Raw genomic sequence first — 18,081 nt, 5'->3', positions numbered from 1 at the left:
TTCAGCAAAATAACAGAAACAATGACTGCAGCTTTAACATTTCATTGCATCATACAGGTGTCCCTAAACCTTAATCATTTTTCCTTCTACAAGATTTGTTGAATGTCTCAATGTGTTAAAAATAGTAGGAGCCCTCTAGGGATTTCCTCAGTCCAGGAGACAGCTCTCCCCACTAACTTCTGAGGAACGATGATCCACAGATAAACACACACACAAACTTACTGTAATTGATTCTGATCGGTCCTCTCCCCTACCTTTATTTCAAGCTGAAGATAAAATGAAGGATACATCAAAGCAAGACAGGCAGCAAACAAAATAAAAAGAAACAACCACCTTACTCCTTCTTATCTTCCCTTACAGGAAATCAATTTCACTTTGATTTCTACAGGAAATCTATCTCACTTTACTTTCTACAAAACTTTTTAAATTATATTTCTATGTCTACATATAGTAGTGAACTATATACGGGCTCATAACAGTTTCAGTAAATAAATTGCTCTTCAGCTTCCCTGTGGCTCAGTTGGTAGAGCATGGTGTTTGCAATGCCCAGCATAGTGTGTGCAACACCAAGGTTGTGGGTTCTATTCCCATGGGGGGCCACTACTCCAGTCCACGGGGGGCCAGTGCAAAAAAAATGTATGAAATGTATGCATTCACTACTGTAAGTTGCTCTGGATAAGAGCATAAATGTAAAATCCTATTTCAAGTAATAATAACAGGGAACTCTTAAAACTGTTGACAGATTCAAATATAAAACCTGAAGACTGTTGATCACTTTTCAAACCCCTACTTCCAGCGCTGTCATGATAGTGAAAAATAACAATTCCACTAGTACGCTAGATTATGTGTCTGTTATAAACCATTTCCTTTTGCCATGTTTAGTCTATGTCAGCAACAAAAACGCCGATAAGGTAATGTGGCTGGTGGATTATCATACAGATAATCCACGTTGGACGTACAGTTACCTATAGGACATCCTCTATGTCAGGATTTCCCAAACTCCACCCTGAGGCCCCCCTGGGAGCACATTTTTGCCCTAGCACTACACAGTTGATTCAAATAATGAACTCATCATCAAGCTTTGATTATTTGAATCAGCTGTGTAGTGCTAGGGGGGAAAACTAAAGTACACCCATGGAGGCCCCAGGACTGAGTTTGGAAACCCTGCTCTAGGTGCATCAGGTCAGATGGCATAGACCAGAGTTCCCAACTGCCTGCGAGTGGTCTGCGGGTGGTTTTATTTGGCCCCCAAAATTTTCTGAGCAAAAAAGAAATACAAATATTATTTGTATTATTGTTGGGCATAATAGACTGGAAAAACACAAGGAGCTCAGCGCCGAGTAATTTTTATTTAAGAAATCTGTTCCCAACTATTCTCACGCATAATAGATACACGTGATCGTATACAAACGTAAGCAAGGTTTGAAATTATTATGTTTTAGTCTAACATTATTTATGTTTGGGCTTCTTGCGGTCAATTTGCGGTCTACACAATTATTTTTAATTATGTTCCTGCGGCCCGACCATACGCTCAAGAGAACATCGGCCCACGTTGATGATCCCTGCATAGGCTACGGCAAAAATGTGTTAGAAAACAAGTTATTCACACAGCAATAGATTCAGATCATGCCTATGTGGACCTGCGGGATGCGGGCACTTTCTGAAGGGTCAGTGCTATCCAGAATCCTTGGGACGTCCATACTCTAAAGCCTAACCTTAGCCCTTACCTTAACCATTTTAAATGTTAACTTCAATGGAGGTATGGACGTCCCAAGGATGCCGGATAGCACGGACCCTTGCGGTAGTAACATCCTTTAAACACTGTGCGTGCTTTTCTATATGGAGACAATTGCAGCACTTGCCTTACCATATGCTCTGCGGAGGGAAAACAGTTATTGTAAAAATATAGAGCACGTGACTGACCTGAATTGTGCATGTGTATTCCGTATCATCCAGGAGTCTGACGGTGCAGTCATATTCTCTATCCAGATTCCTGATGCTGCCACTCATTATTCGGCTCAACATCTTCTCACAGAATTGCTGGTCTGCGTCTAGGACCAGAACAATAAACTAAACACAGCATGTAAGCAATGTCACTGAATGACTACATTTTCCGATCAACCAGACTAGCAGCAGCTGAAGATTCTACTGCCAAGACGCAGCATTGTCTATCCCATGAAGTTAACACAACACAGACACTGGCCACAGTGCGGAATCATTGAAATGACGCTCGCATCCAGATCCAGGAGCAAAACCGTGGCCGAACGATGGGTGACCATTCACCACTTGCAACTTGAGCTAGAGGGCGGTCCCTTAGAATAGACAGACGTCAATGAGAACCAACGGGAGCGATGTCCACAAAATGGGCAGAAGCCCTAAATAAGCAATACCAAAAATGAATATTTCATCCTTTAATTTTCTTAAGCCACCAATTGGCACTAGGAGGTCCACATGTGGTGTTTTCAGTCTCATATGCATTCCATGTTTATCAATGTTTAGCGCCTAAAGTCAAACGAATGAGGGGTAGCCCAACCAGACGCAAGATGGCGGTATTATTCATTTTAGGCTGCGTCGTTTATGACAAATGACTTAAAAGGAATAATACCACCATCTTGCGTCCGGGATAGCTATCCCTCTTCCGAATTTATTTCCCAATTGTATGACTCTGGCCATAGCCAGAGCAATCATGAAAATACATTTATCCACTTATTTATACCAAATATTTTTGAGTTTACAGATAGTAGCCTAAGACACAAGACAAAATAATAGACAGGGTGTCTTCTCGTAATTCAAATCAAATCGTATTTTTCACATCCGCCGAATACAGCAGTTGTAGACCTTACCGTGAAAGTATTACTTACAAGCCCTTAACCAACAATACAGTTTTAATAAAGTTAATAGTTAAGAAAATATTTACTAAATAAAGTTAAAAAAAGACAACATAATAAAATATAAATAACGAGGCTATATACAGTACCGGTACAGAGGGGGGTAAATTACAGGTTAGTCTATGTAATTGAGATAATATGTACATGTAGGTAGGGGTAAAATGACTTGATAATAAACAGTGAGCAGCAGTAGCGTAAAAAAAGGGAGTGGGGGTCAATGCAAATAGTCTGAGTAGCTATTTAATTAACTGTTCGGCAGTCTTAAGGCTTGGGGGTAGAAGCTGTTTTAAGGAGTCTTTTGGACCTAGACTTGGCGCTGCGGTACCGCTTGCCGTGCGGTAGCAGAGAGAACAGTCTATGACTTGGGTGTCTGACAATTTTTAGGGCCTTCTGCTGACACCGTCTGGTATGGAAGTCCTGGATGGCAGGAAGCTTAGCCTTTTTTAGGATCTGAGGACCAATGCCAAATCTTTTTGTATAAGCACTTTGTGACGAATGCTGATGTAAAAAGGGCTTTATAAATACATCTGATTGATTGATTTGATTGATGGCTTTTCGCGCAATAGTCTCAGCACAACAATTATCGAATAGCGACTCTTCCACCCCCTAGCGGACATATAACACATTTCATCTGAATGACTACAGCCGACTTCATAGGTTTGCTCTGTTCGGAAAATTGCTTCGACAAGCAATGACTGAACGAGGATAACTTATAAAACATTTTGAAGCTTAAAAAAAAGAACAACACAATCCAGAAAAAAGTCTACCCTTTTGCCGTGACATTGTGTTTGCAATGCCGTGACCCGGATTCGAACCGGGGTTGCTGCGGCCACAACGCAGAGTACTAACCACTATACGATCACGGCGAGCTACCAGGGCTTGTACAACGATTGGAGATATTAGGTTTATAACCCAGTATGCATGCAGCGGCATATTCGCAATGATAGTTATTAAAATCGATGAAACTATAGCTAGTGAGCTAGCTAGATTACTTTTTCTTTATGAGGTAATGATAGTGTTTTCTGTATTTTATTGACCTTTCGAATGTCGAATGCTATGTTTAGTAAACTGAATCTGAAAATGTGACACCATGTTTAAAAACTATTTGAATCTGTATATTTAGCTATGTATTTTTGTTTGGTACATTTCAGTCATAAATGTTTAGGATTCTTCTTATTTTTTTTGCAAATGGAATTAGTTAGCTAATATCCTATTGTTCTTCATCTGCTCATCATGTCTGCTTATATGACGTTTATTTTAGCTAACCTTTCTTGACTTTGTCTTTTGTCTGAATTATTGTATTTTTTCTTTCAGTTTATGGAAATTGTAATGAATTGTAGGATTTTTGTTAATATGGTTAACATAGGCTATATATTAATAAATATATTAAAGTAGTTAAAATATAAAACCACAAATTGTGTTAATCATAAATGAATCTTGAATAATACAGTACTAAAAATGGTATTTCATTCATTTTAATAGTTATATACAGGTACATAAGAGCTGAAATCTGTATTATTATTGTTATTATTCACAAGCATGTAGAAAAGTCAGCTTTTTTCATACTGTGATCGTTTAAGAATAAATATTGCTTGAGTATCATGCTGAGAACTACGAACCGAATAGTGCTTTAAGAGAGGAACATAATCCAGGAGATCATCTCCTCAAACTCACATGCCACATGTATACATACACTGACACACACACACACCTCATAACCATCATTAAACTGATGAAATGTAGCCTAACCAGAGAAATAGAATGTATCATGCTGATTTAATTATGTGCATTGCTTTAAGCCTAAACAGCAAATATCCAATTGACTACACTAGTCACTACTACTACTAAACTATCCTTTTTCCAAAGACGTGGAGAGCGGAAATCAGAAGGTAAAGTCTTGAGGCTCAGTCTCATCATTCTCCTCTGGTTCGTTGCTCCTTGCAGTAGGGACTTTGGCAGCACACTCTGCCTTCCTGGTGAAGGGGCGACCTGGCTGGCCCAATGTTTGACGTGGGGGCTGCTTGCTGTGTGAAACGTGGCCCATACTCTGGGAAGGGGCACCTTCTTGTCTCTGGGTCACCAATGCTTGCTGTCCCCTGTACTGATCACAGGATGCTACCAAAGGCTTTCCTATGTCTAGTTGTTTGCTCTCTTGCAGCCGCAGCTTGCTGCCCGTGTGGGTATAGTGTAGGTCCACCTTTATCACTAAGGATCCCTTTGGAACAGAGAGAAAAAAAACAGAATATAGATTTTTATTCACACTTTTAGTTAACCATTGAATAAATGATAGATTGCAATTTGTAAACATTTCTACCATATTATTGCTTACTTTCAATTTTAAATATGAGGAAGCAGAAAGTAAGCATACCTGGAGCTTTTGAAGGCCACAAAGTCTGAGGCTACAGTCAGGGTTTTCAGCAACCAAGTTGTTTAGCAAAAGAGAGTCCATTTCACCTGACCTGCCAGGACTAGAGAAGATATCCTCCATTGCCTAGACAGAGGTTGGGAATAAAATACATCAGGCAACTACAACAAAACCTGTCACACCAACTTATTATTATTATACACATTATACATGGGGTGGCAGGTGGTTAGAGCGTTGGGCCAGTAACTTGAAAGGTTGCTGGATTGAATCCCCAAGCTGACAAGGTAAAAATCTGTCGTTCTGCCCCTGAACAAGGCAGTTAACCCACTGTTCCCCAGTAGGCTGTCATTGTAAGTAAGAACTTGTTCTTAACTGACTTGCCTAGTTATATAAAGGTTACGCGTACATGGTATATTGATTTTGTTTACGGGGAAAATAATGCATTGAACCACTAGGTGTCAGTATGCTCCAAGGAGTTATCACGCCACAGAAGCAAACACTTGATAAGCTGTTGTGCACCAATTTCCTGCTCTTGTTTCTCACTTCTGCCATTTATTACAGCTAGGAACTCTATATATGGGCACAACATTCTTGTAAATGGGAAACATCATTCAATGACTGTGTTACGCTGTCGTGAAAGCCAAGAGGGTATACGCCGCGTAAGGCAGAACTATGCCAATAAGTGTGCTGTGCATAAGATATACCCTAGAGTCTAGAGAGGGGATGACTCTGCGCTCTTGACAACCTTTGTACCTGCATGTTCTCTACATATAAAACGTTGTTTTATGAGAAATAAACGTGTCAGGTTCAGATCAATATCTATACGACAATTTTAGCCTTGAGAGCTGTGACCACAAACTAAAATAGTTCAGACACCATTTGCAGAACCAACTCTTAGAACCTTCTCCCAAACATATTTTCTTAACCTTCTGTTTTCAGTTTGGTTGTGAGTGTAGCCTACAGATGGATACAATGATGCATACATTTCTAGGGTCTCACAAGGAGTTATAAAGTCCTTTCAATCAAATATTTATCTGCAGTGTCATATGAAGTTATGCAACTAAATCAAAATTCTTATTAGGGGGTGTTTGTTCACCACACCCTGCCCTCTACATAATGTGGCAGGTTTCAACAAGTAAACGTGAAGAGGTGACTCACAGGTGTGCTCCTCAGAGTAACAGTGCAGTCCTGGGTCCTGGGGCCAGTGGTTTTCACTGTGCCGAATGCAACCATGACATTAGAGAACAAGGCTGAGAAGCTGACCTCCACCTCAACTCCACAGGGGAAAATAAGCAGCTTCTGACGTGGTAGCTCTGTGTGGGATGATATCACATGGAAAGACAGTTTTAAGATACAAATCCTATGTCAGAAAGCATCTGACATAGGATGCTATCTCTTATTCTTATCCGTATTTTTTGAAACTGCACTGTCGGTTAGGGGCTCGTAAGTAAGCATTTCACTGTATTATACTGTTGAATTGATGTATACTGTTGTATTCGGCGCATGTGACTAATACATTTTTATTTGATTTGATTTTATCTCTAGGAGACAGACTAGATAAGAGAATTGGCCAGGCAAGTTATCAGAAAAGTTTATTCTATCAGATGTCAACTTGTCCTTGAGAAAGGTTACAGTAGGAGTTTGTTCTTTAAAATATGAGGCAAAAATATACATGGGGATTTTCAAGAACTTCAGTGATGACAACATTCTATTTGAATAAATAATACACGATAAGCAAGTTCCTAGGTGACAGGGGGACAACAAAAGTATATTCCCTTCTGTTATGCATACCACTGATATACTGTGAGTGAAATAAGCTTATAGTTGACTTTAAATATACAAATAAGTTCCCTGTCTGTTATCACCAGAAATAAACTGTCAATTATTGAATGGTGGTGTGATGGTCATGACTCATGCTAAACCACACTGTTTTTAACAGCCACATCCATATCACATGCCGAACTGGAGGGGGTGTAGGGAGGAGGGAACATATTGCTATTCCTCTTTCTTGATAAGACTAGCTTAGGGCAACAAAATTACATTACAGTATTTCATAGCAAATCACACACCATACCATTGCTAATGCATCTAAAATAAGAACAGCACTTGACATACACACAATAATTTATCAATAGTGTCTTTAGATTACCATTTATTGTGAAAATGGGTCTGGATTGCGGATATTGTGGTGTAAAAACTTACCGTTGGCATGTCTCCAGCAGGCATCTCTCAGACGTAGCTCCCCAGTGTGGCCGGTGGTCCTGACCGGATCTGTTAGGGAGCGAGGCTCCTTCAGCGTGTGTTTGATCTCCACCGCCTGCTTCCCTGTGACCAGAGGGTCTCTACCTAGATCTGAGGAACAGGGTAAATGTTAAAGGTTAGCCTATGCTGCCAAGGTAACAGCTGTTCTTAAGGAAGGTTCAATAGTAGGACTGAAATGAAAATAACAATACTATTTGACTGATGTAAAGGCTCTGAAATTATAAACATGTGGATAATAAGAGTGAATGTTTAGATGACAGGCATGTATAAGGCATTGTGGGCCAGATGTGCATTTTTTTACATTTTAAATGTAACCTTTATTTAACTCGGCAAGTCAGCTAAGAAAAAAATATTATTTACAATGAGGGCCTACGGGGACAACTGAAAAGGGACAACTGATACACTGAAACCCTATTCAGGGCCCTGGATACAGGCTTACTCTAAGCCTTGCAGAGGATATGGCTTTAGTACATATTTTAAGCAAGCTGTCTTCGCCATGTTTCCATTAGAGTTGAGTGAACAGCAGTTCATCATCAACTATTTTTCCATTAATAAATAACTTGAAGACAAGCAGGACATAGATCATAATTCTTCAAATGAGGTTCTGGGAACATGGTCTCATGATCTGTCACTTCAGTGAATATTATTTCCTAGACATGAATTAGCAACGGTTGTTATAAGGTCTAAAATACGATTCTGATAAATGCAGCTGTTCGACAAAGTATTCCCACGCATAATAGAGAAACGAGATCATACACAAATGTAAGCAATGTTTGAAATTATTATGTTTTACTCAAATTTGATATCTGTTTGGGCTTCTTGAGGTCAATTTGCAGTCTACAAATTATTAGTAATTATGTTCTGGTCCCCCGACCATGAGCTCAAGAGACAAATCGGCCCCACGGCTGAACCTAGTTGATGATCCCTGCAGTACAAAATGTCACCTTTTATTCAAGGGTATTTTCATACATATCTGTTTTACCGTGTAGAAATGAATGCACTTTATGTATCTAGTCCCCCCATAAGTATTTGAACAAATTCACTTAGAATATTAAATTAAGTCAAACGTTTAGTATTTGGTTCCATATTCCTAGCATGCATTGACTACCTCAAGCTTGTGACTCTACAAACTTGTTGGCTGCATTTACAGATTGTTTTGGTTGTGTTTTGGATTATGTTGTGCCCAATATAAATTAATGGTAAATAATGTATTGGAGTCACTTTTATTGTAAATATGAATAGAATATGCTTCTCAACACTTCTATATTAATGTGGATGCTACCATGATTACGGATATCCATGAATGAATGAAAGTTACAGATGCACAAAGATCATGCCCCCAAAACACGCTAACTCACCATTACCAATAACAGGGGAGGTTAGCAATTTTTGGGGGTATGATATTTATTTCTCTGTAACGTTCTAACTCATCATTATTCACGATTCATTCATGATTACACTTTCAGAAATGTAGCTGTAAACCTGAAATAAAATGTATTGTGTCACGTTTGTTTTCACAATGTCCCAGTGAGTAACGGTGCAGTAAATATATCTCTTATGTAAGCCGTGAGCTTCTGTGCCAAGGTCCGACCGTTACAGCCACTGACAATTCATCAGTCAACCAAAGCAGTACTGTACCAGCACCTCCTTGGATGGGCTGTGTTAAGTTATGCAGGATCACTGGAGCTGGAGCTGATTGACCACAGGAGAGCAGTGTAGGGGGGTACACACACACGCCAGAGCAGCTGTCTTTAACTCTACTGCTCTCAGGTTTCCTGCTGTGCTCCGACCAACAGTGTGAATTTCCAGAGAATGAGGTCACATGCTAATGCAGCTCTGTCCCACAAAGTTATGTTACCAGAGAGACCATCAAACATGTTACAGGTTTTCAAGCATTTCGCTACATCCGCAATAACATCTGCTAAACACGTGTATGTGACCAATAAAATGTGATTTTATTTGAGGTTTTGGTTTTTCCAATTATGTTTTGAGGTTGGACTTTAGCACGTATAGATCGTTAGCACGTAGGGGGCGCTGAGTGGTGTCACCTCGTTACTCAGTACGTGTTACACCTGTTCTGGTTTACGTCTCGTTAGTGGGAAGGTGTTTCACCTGTGCTGGCCGGCCCAGGTGCTATTCAAGAGTGGCTGGCCCAGTGCTCCAATTGTCTTGAGAGATGTGGAGGGTCAACACCTTCAGTTGGTGCGTCCTATTTGATTTATAGAAAAGTGTTCCCTTGTTTGATTTTGTTTGCTCCACCTTTTTGGTTTGATTCCTGTCTTTAAGTTTGGTGTGGGTCTTTCTTTTGTTTGCCTCTTGGGCAAATTTATTGTGCGCTCATGGTGTGTGTCTTTTAGGTTCCAGTTGATGTTGCTAGTCAACTTTCAGTGAGTGTCTTTCAGAACCCCTCCTGAAACCCATCTGTTTGGGTTGTTTATTCCCCCTTTGAGTGACACTTTGATTTCGTGCTGGGGAATGTAACAAACAATAAAACAAGCAGCCCTCCAAGCGCCGCCCACTGCTATCTGCTGCACCAGTGGGAGTAGTTAGTGATGGAGAAACGTTAAAGGCCCAGTGCGGTCAAAAATGTGATTTACATGTGTTTTATATTTCCACACTGAGGATGGAATAATACTGTGAAAATTATGATAATGCCCTTTTAGTGTAAGAGCTGTTTGAAAAGACCGCCTGAAATGTCATCCTGTGTTGGTGGGATGGAGTTTTGGCCTGCCTGGTTATGTCACCAGGTGGTAAATTAGTTAATAGACCAATAAAGAGTTCCAAACCTCTCTGCCAATAACAGCTAGTTTTCAGTTTTCCCCTCCCCACTCAGACCACTCCCAGAAAGTTCAAGCTAAATTCTTGCTTGAGAAATTGAACTTTGCTAAGAAGTTTTTGTTCTTTTTTTAACCATTTAATTGAAAACAATCACAGTAAGGAAATTAATTGTTAACCAGAAATGATTTGAGATTGAGATAAAAACAGCTGCATTGAACCTTTAGGATGTGAAAATGTCTGTGCTCCATCCAACAACAACTTCCACACTGACCCTGTTTACAGACACTACTGTGCATCTCATATAGAGGAGCTACAGAACCCAGAGTCACCTAAGAAGACAAAGTTATTCTGCTCTCATTAGCAGGGAATTTAGTCTTTCTTGGGTATTTTTTGGTCAAAAGAAATACAGGGGTTTCCCATATGAGTCATGGATTGGTGTTAACAGTATGTCAAAACATCCATCCTGAAATTCCAAAGTCACACAGACTGAGGGAAGTACTATAAGCAAAGCCACCGTCATACTGTAAGAGCAAAGCCTATCATACAATAACACTGACCCTCAGAGACCTGCTCCAGGACGTGAGTGACCTTCTCCGGCTGCAGAATGTGCTTGTTCAGGTACTTGGTGAAGATCCCAGTGCTCTTCCCTCCGTCCTGCACCTCATACGCCTCTGCATCTTCACATCTTTTAAGGCAGCAGGAGGTCATTTAGATTTCAGGTCATGAATGAACACTCATAAAATAAGTTGTTGTTACATACACAAAAAATACATACGTGGCATATCCATACACTGTGTTTCCCATGGGTACCAAGGGCCTGATTTCAGAAGCTATGCAATCTTGGTTGTACCTAAAAATACAAATATACAACTTAACACGAATATACAACTTAACACCTGTTTTAGTCCTTCCACAATCATAATACTGTTTGTACAAAAGTTGGACAAGATCTAGAGCAACAAACAGTAACATGAGGTGTCCATCAGGAGGCCTACCATGTTCTGCAGGTGTCTAGTAAGACCACACTCAATGCAGTCCGTCTCTCCTGCATCTTGCGCATGACCCTCTGTACACAGACACAGTTCTCTGGACGGTAGGGCTGTGGAGCATCTATGGCCACCAGGTAGTTCCTCCCTGAACGTTCGTACCCATGACCAGCATAGTAGAACAGGGCTGTAGGGGATAGCATAACGTTACAGGTATTTTTTTATGTATTTCAGTGATACACCAAAATTACTATTTAGAGTTAGTTACCATCCATCGATCACTGTTACTTCATCAGATGAACACAGGAAAGAAAAGTCTCTCATAGGTGTAAAATAGTAAATTCAGAGCACAAGAAGAGTACACTGAGTGTACAAAACATTATGAACACCACAGTCCATACCCCGACAAATTGAGGCTGTTCTGAGTGCAAAAGGATGTGTAGCCCAATATTAGGAAGGTGTTCCTAATGTTTTGTACACTCAGTGTATACTCCAGTTCAGAGTGAGGTAGAGATAAAGAAGAAGAAAGGGTGAAACTGCACATGAAAAAGGTCAGGAGTTTTCAGAGCAGTAAAAGTAAGACGTAGTAGAGCCGCAGTAGCTACATGTTTCATACTCTTTATGCATCTGTCAAACAAGGCTCCATGTTTTAGCCGGTTTCATTTTATCAAAGATATACTGTGTAGAATATCACACAACACTACCCTGTCCTTTATCAACAAGCCATTATGTTGCTTGCTTTCTAGGTATTATGTCCAGCGGAAACAGATAAACTGTGCAGGACCTAAAAAATAATAGAAAGCCAGGTTGCTACTTTTTAGATTGTTTTTTAGTTTCACATTAAGCTGACCTCGTTTTCTATAACAGCCAACAACACACACACATGGACTATTAGATGAGGCAGAAAGTTATACATTCTTAAAAATGCTTACATACCAAATAAAATGTAATGTGTATGGCTCAGTGCCTGTAATAACAGTGTGAACGTTTACTTATTTGACTAAAATATAAAAGGGAGATAAGCTGACAGTTTGCTGGGTTGCTAAAAGCCCTTTACAGGCGCTAAATAATTCTGTAAAGTACAAGTATCACAGGCCTTTAGAAAAGGCTATACATAGAAAGGCTTTTCACACCAAACACTACAGACCCATGCTTCTCCTTTCCACCTCTTATCTGCCTGCTAAACCACACTCACACCAAGCTACTAATAAGATCTCAAAACAGCAGCATAGCATTATGAACTGTGACCTCAACAAGTTCAACAGAAAAGAGCAGAATAAGTTCAAAGGGAACTTAACCAGACTACGAAGTTTCCACTTAACATATACTTTTTTTTATACATTTACACCTATTAATCTGAGGCGGGGAATAGTATTACTCTAATCGTTAGCTTTTTAGAGTCTCTGAAAAAACCTCAATTCAAAATACATTTTCCATTGTAATGTAACCACCAGAATACTGTACAGTATTGAACTCACCATACACGCCCCTGTCAAGCAGAAGAATGAACTTTTCAATGGCTGCCAGCATCTCCTCCCTGGTGAGGTCCAGTAGAGACACCACTCTGAAGCCCAGCTGCTGCAGCAGGTTGGCCAGCTCATGGACATCCATAGTGGGGGCCATCAGGTCCGGGTGGTGGGAGTAGTTGAGGTTACCAATAAGCAGGGCCACTTTGTCAGTCGCTGAACGGAAAGACCATAGTGGAATTAGTAATCGGGGTTAATTTACTGTATAACAAGAACAGCTAATTAAACTGTAGAAACATGAAACTGCATACAGTACCAGTCAAAAGTTTGGACACACCTACTCATTCAAGAGTTTTTCTTTATTTTGACTATTTTCTACATTGTAGAATAATAGTGAACACATCAAAACTATGAAATAACACATATGGAATCATGTAGTAACCAAAAAAGTGTTAAACAAATTTGAGATTTTTCAAAGTAGCAACCCTCGCCTTGATGACAGCTTTGCATACTCTTGGCATTCTCTCAACCAGCTTCCCCTGGAATGCTTTTCCAACACTCTTGAAGGAGTTCCCACATATGCTGAGCACTTGTTGGCTGCCATTCCTTCACTCTACAGTTCAACTCATCCCAAACCTTCTCAATTGGGTTGAGGTCAGGTGATTGTGGAGGCCAGGTCATCTGACGCAGCACTCCATCACTCTCCTTCTTAGTCAAATAGCCCTTACACAGCCTGGAGGTGTGTTGAGTCATTGTCCTGTTGAAAAATAAATGATAGTCCCACTAAGCGCAAAGCAGATAGGATGGTGTATTGCTGCAGAATGCTGTGGTAGCCATGCTAGTTAAGTGTGCCTTGAATTCTAAATAAGTCACTGACAGTGTCACCAGCAAAGCACCCCCACACCATCACACCTCCTCCTCCATGCTTCACAGTAGGAACCACACATGCAGAGATCATCCGTTCACCTACTCTGCGTCTCACAAAGACATGGCGGTTGGAACCAAAAATCTGAAATTGGGACTCATTAGACCAAACGACAGATTTCCACCGGTCTAATGTCCATTGCGCATGTTTCTTGGCCCAAGCAAGTCTCTTCTTATTATTGGTGTCCTTTAGTAGTGGTTCCTTTGCAGCAATTCGACCATGAAGGCCTGATTCACGCAGTCTCCTCTGAAGAGTTGATGTTGAGAAGACCCTGTTACTTAAAGTCTGTGAAGCATTTATTTGGGCTGCAATTTCTGAGGCTGGTAATTGTAATGAACTTATCCTCTGCAGCAGAGGTAACTCTGGGTCTTCCTTTCCTGTGGCGGTCCTCATGAGAGCCAGTTTCATCATAGCGCTTGATGGAAGAAACTTTCAAAGTTCTTGACATTTTCCGGATTGACTGACTGATGTCTTGTAATGATGCACGGTCATTTCTCTTTGCTTATTTGAGCTGTTCTTGCCATAATATGGACTTGGTATTTTACCAAATATGGCTATCTTCTGTATACCAGCCCTACATTGTCACAACACAACTGATTGGCTCAAATGCATTAAGAAGGAAAGAAATTCACCTGTTAAATTAAATGCATTCCAGGTGACTACCTCATGAAGCTGGTTGAGCGAATGCCAAGAGTGTGCAAAGCTGTCATCAAGGCAAAGGGTGGCAACTTTAACACTTTTTTGTTAATGCATGATTCCATATATGTTATTTCATAGTTTTGATGTCTTCACTATTATTCTACAATGTAGAAAATAGTTAAAAAATTAAGAAAAACCCTGGAATGAGTAGTATGTGTGTCAACTTTTGACTGGTACTGTATATCCGAAAATACTGCTACATCAGTTCCCCTCTTCAATGAAGAAATGCTCAAACTGCATTCTAAAAATTACAAATACTTTATTTACACTAATACTTTATTTACACCGAGCCATACCTGTGAGTTTTGGAGCTGTGACTTTGAGTTGATTAGATGGCTCTGAATGAAATGGAAAAAAGAAAGAAAAACAAAGGTTGAAATCAGTGCATAACTTCACACATCACACTTCAATCTGTCAATCAAACACAACAAACAAGATCAAAAGCAATATGAGCGTGCTAAAGGCCTCTGTTTTACTTCAGACTGGTTGAGTCAAAACATAGAAAACACATTCAAATGCAAAAGGGGAACCTACATCCAAAGGCCAGTTTCATTTCAAGTAATTTAGATGTTGTCTATTTAACCCTGCCCACTGTTGAGAGCCTGACAACTTCCTACCATTTCTGTCTTTAACAAAGGGAAAGTACCTTAAATCCTCAGCAGAATGGAAAGACCCACTTGATAGTTTTGTACAAAGGTACTGGGAGGCATGTGCAGAAATCGAAATATTCACAGCTATTCCACTAGCTCATTGAAAAGTGCGGAATTACTTTACAGTGTATTATGTGGTAGACTTCGTCAGGGAAAATAGAAAATGCTAATAGTAAAGCTCATGCCACTGAACAAATAACTGTTGCTATTGTTTTGTCATGTGCTACTATGAAGGACTTTTGGGTTTTATATTCACTATTCACTATATCTATATATAATTAAAGAGCCACATTCACAAAAGGTAGACTCCATAATTTTACAACATCATTCACAGTGGGGTGACTTCCTATAAACAACCACATTCCTTCCTAATTATTTGCAAAGATGCCCTTCGAGCTCTATCATATTTCTATTTACCTATATCAACATCAGCTGGCTCTGTCCATCTTTCTTCTTCAACATTGGACACAGAGCAGAGATATGTTCCTCTATCGTCTGCCTCTGCATTATGTATCTACAAGGGACACAAACAGATTCCCATTAATGTTTGGCTCTACTCATGCACATAAGAGTATTCTAGAAAAAAAACCTTATGTTAAATATTAACCAAGTTCTTCTAAATTGCAATGTTTACATAGGACTGCTGAAGCACTATTGGCTCTCGGCCAGATCAAATGTCAAGACAGAGTAAATACGATGACCTCAGTACAGGAGTAAATAAACACTGGAGTTACCTGCAGGGTGTCAGTGGTTTTGCCCAGCAGAGGATGTCCATTTCTGTACCACTGGTAGTGTGGGATGGGAATGCCAAAGGCAGAGCAGCTGAGGGTGAGTCTCTGCCCCTGTCTGACAGTCTGGGGTGCAGGGTGTACAGCGATATGGAGCTCCCCTCGCCAGGCTACTGGGAGACCTAAAGAAAAAAAAAATGCAATAGCGATACATTATATGCAAAATAGTGCTCTGCATTGATCAAAGAAGTTTTAAACATCTGCATTGCAAACATATTATCTTATAACTAGTAACTAATATAGACGATTCCTATACCTGGTTTAGCAATGTCCGGGACCTTTACTTTGACCCATTCACTGAACACACAGTTGCAGAACTGGTCATTCACTCGGCAAATGTAGAGCTGAGACCTCTGGGCTGTGACAGTCAGATCTGCTCTGATTGCACCAAATACCTAAAAAAAAACATTAGCCATTTCATTGGTTATACACTGTGTTACTCTACGAATTGACAACATAATACAGTGTCAGACAAGAATTACAAAAATCCTCCACAACCACATACCTCCTCTTCATCAGATTTGAACCACTGGTAGTTCAGGATACCTGTCCCCTCTGCTCTCACACTCAGTTTCACCTGATAGTTCAGTGGTACACTCACAGAAACAGGATGCTGCACAATGACAAGGTCTGAAAATGGAAAGTGATAACATTATATTACAGAATTGTTATTAAAAAATAATCTTATGTCAGTGTACTGATCAAAGATCACGGAACATAGTTTATTTGCTAAATAAATTGGGGAAATGCACACCTCTGATCATGTTTTTCATCACTTCAGTGTGGAATAGGAGCTTCTAAACCTCAAGTATAGACGGTTCTGGTCATTCCTGCACTGTGCTGCCTGTAAGATGTGAAAAAAAGACAAAATATGGGCATCAGACTGGGTATCAACCAACACAAATCAAAATGCAGCCAAAAATCACAGGAACACGTGGAGATGATGTCTTATAAGGGCTATGACTATGTTTGTGGACACAATGGAACAAATGTGCATTGGCAAGTGTGACTAGCAGATTTCTCCCCACTTCCCATTTTACAACTGTGCATGTGACAATCACCATAAGACAATTCATCTATTTCCAGAGAAATAGAGACTGATAGGCTAGCATCTTTGCAACACAATCTGTGCTGGCCGGCAAAATCTGGACAGTTGTCCATCATAATCTTCCTGAAAATGGCTTATTACAGAGTAGTAACAATTATATGCTACTATCAATATGCTGTACAGTTCTACAGTTTAATGGCTGTAAAATTAGACCTGAGCAATGTCCTCTACTAGTCTACAGCTCAAAATTGTGACTGTTAGTTATAGGGTATACTACTTGACCAATAAGAATGTCCTGACGCACACATTAGTAGCCTATAAACTCAAGTGAATCACCACCACACATTCCTGTCTGCACACTCATCCCATAATGTGCTGTGTTGTTTCAGCTCTTGAAAAGCAAGAAGACACATTAATATGTTATACAATTATTAGTGTTTGATAATATCTTATTGTCATAGAAAAAAAAATCACTAGGCCTATGTTAATTGTTGTAATTGTGAGAGGTATTTTTACATTAAATTAAATATAGAAGTCTTTGGTAAACACGCAAATAGTATGATTATAGAAAAAGTGATCCAACACATTTCTATGGCTAGAGAGGGTTATTGTGTATGCTACCTGTATCAATGTTTTGTACATACCTGAACTGCGACCAAACACCATGTAAATGCCACACTGTAAGAGCATTCATTCGACTGCCTCAAACAAACTACAGTCGAAAATGTAACTAATCGAGAATCCTCAAAACTTTATCTCAATAAAAAAAAATAAAAGGACATCCTTTTTTCCCGGAACAAGGATACCCGCCCTTTACCGTAGTAGATGTAGTATATGAGCCCTATTTTATCAAATATGTTAAGAAATGCAATACTAACGCTATTAAATTAGGGAAATAGTTATCGAACACAACAAGATCAACAGTCACACGTGGACAACAATAACATAGCACAGACATCTAAAATGTCGATTAATTTTGATTTCACTGATGAAGTCTCTCAAAAATGCTCAACAATGCTCCCACCTTCTCACTTTTGAAATAAATAGGCTTATTACGTTATATGAAACGTATTTTGGTTTTATGAAATTACTCTTGTGCTTATTAGTTTAAATTGGGATTGAATTAAATAGCAATACAGTTCATGTATTTTATGTAATACCCCACTTTGCTGGTAGCCCTCTGTGCTTAGTGTGTGAAGGTAACCTAAGCAGGCAATGGAAAATTG

At 39.7% G+C, this 18,081-nt stretch overlaps 2 protein-coding genes and 1 non-coding gene across 6 annotated transcripts in view; all 3 read right to left on the bottom strand.

Moving 5' to 3' along the window:
* Positions 1–2,272, bottom strand: part of frmd5a (FERM domain containing 5a) — a 129,843-nt gene extending 127,571 nt beyond the window's left edge. For all 4 annotated transcript variants that reach the window (XM_082957233.1, XM_014124837.3, XM_014124840.3 and 1 more), the window contains exon 1: positions 1,924–2,272. In XM_082957233.1, coding sequence (XP_082813359.1) covers positions 1,924–2,025 — 102 coding nt within the window. In that variant the 5' untranslated portion in view covers positions 2,026–2,272. The remainder of the gene's footprint in view (positions 1–1,923) is intronic.
* Positions 2,273–3,682: 1,410 nt separating this feature from the next.
* On the bottom strand, positions 3,683–3,754 carry trnah-gug (transfer RNA histidin (anticodon GUG)). The gene has a single exon. It is a non-coding gene; the product is annotated as a tRNA-His (tRNA).
* A 593-nt stretch (positions 3,755–4,347) lies between these two features.
* malt3 (MALT paracaspase 3) lies at positions 4,348–17,778 on the bottom strand. The gene is made up of 15 exons (XM_014124834.3): positions 17,500–17,778; positions 16,562–16,651; positions 16,313–16,437; positions 16,064–16,202; positions 15,754–15,929; positions 15,437–15,533; positions 14,666–14,707; positions 12,758–12,961; positions 11,289–11,466; positions 11,069–11,143; positions 10,851–10,978; positions 7,456–7,605; positions 6,412–6,566; positions 5,257–5,379; positions 4,348–5,103 (listed from the first exon to the last, which is right to left on the bottom strand). The coding sequence occupies exons 2-15, from the start codon at positions 16,578–16,580 to the stop codon at positions 4,771–4,773; spliced, it is 1,944 nt and encodes a 647-aa protein (XP_013980309.2). The 5' UTR covers positions 16,581–16,651; positions 17,500–17,778; the 3' UTR covers positions 4,348–4,770.
* Between the last annotated feature and the right edge of the window lie 303 nt (positions 17,779–18,081).

The sequence above is a fragment of the Salmo salar genome, chromosome 10 (assembly GCF_965601325.2).
Source record: "Salmo salar chromosome 10, fSalSal1, whole genome shotgun sequence".
In the NCBI taxonomy this organism is placed as follows: domain Eukaryota; kingdom Metazoa; phylum Chordata; class Actinopteri; order Salmoniformes; family Salmonidae; genus Salmo; species Salmo salar.
The sequence above is the reverse complement of the archived record's forward strand: the minus strand, read 5'-3'. Positions and strand labels throughout refer to the sequence as shown.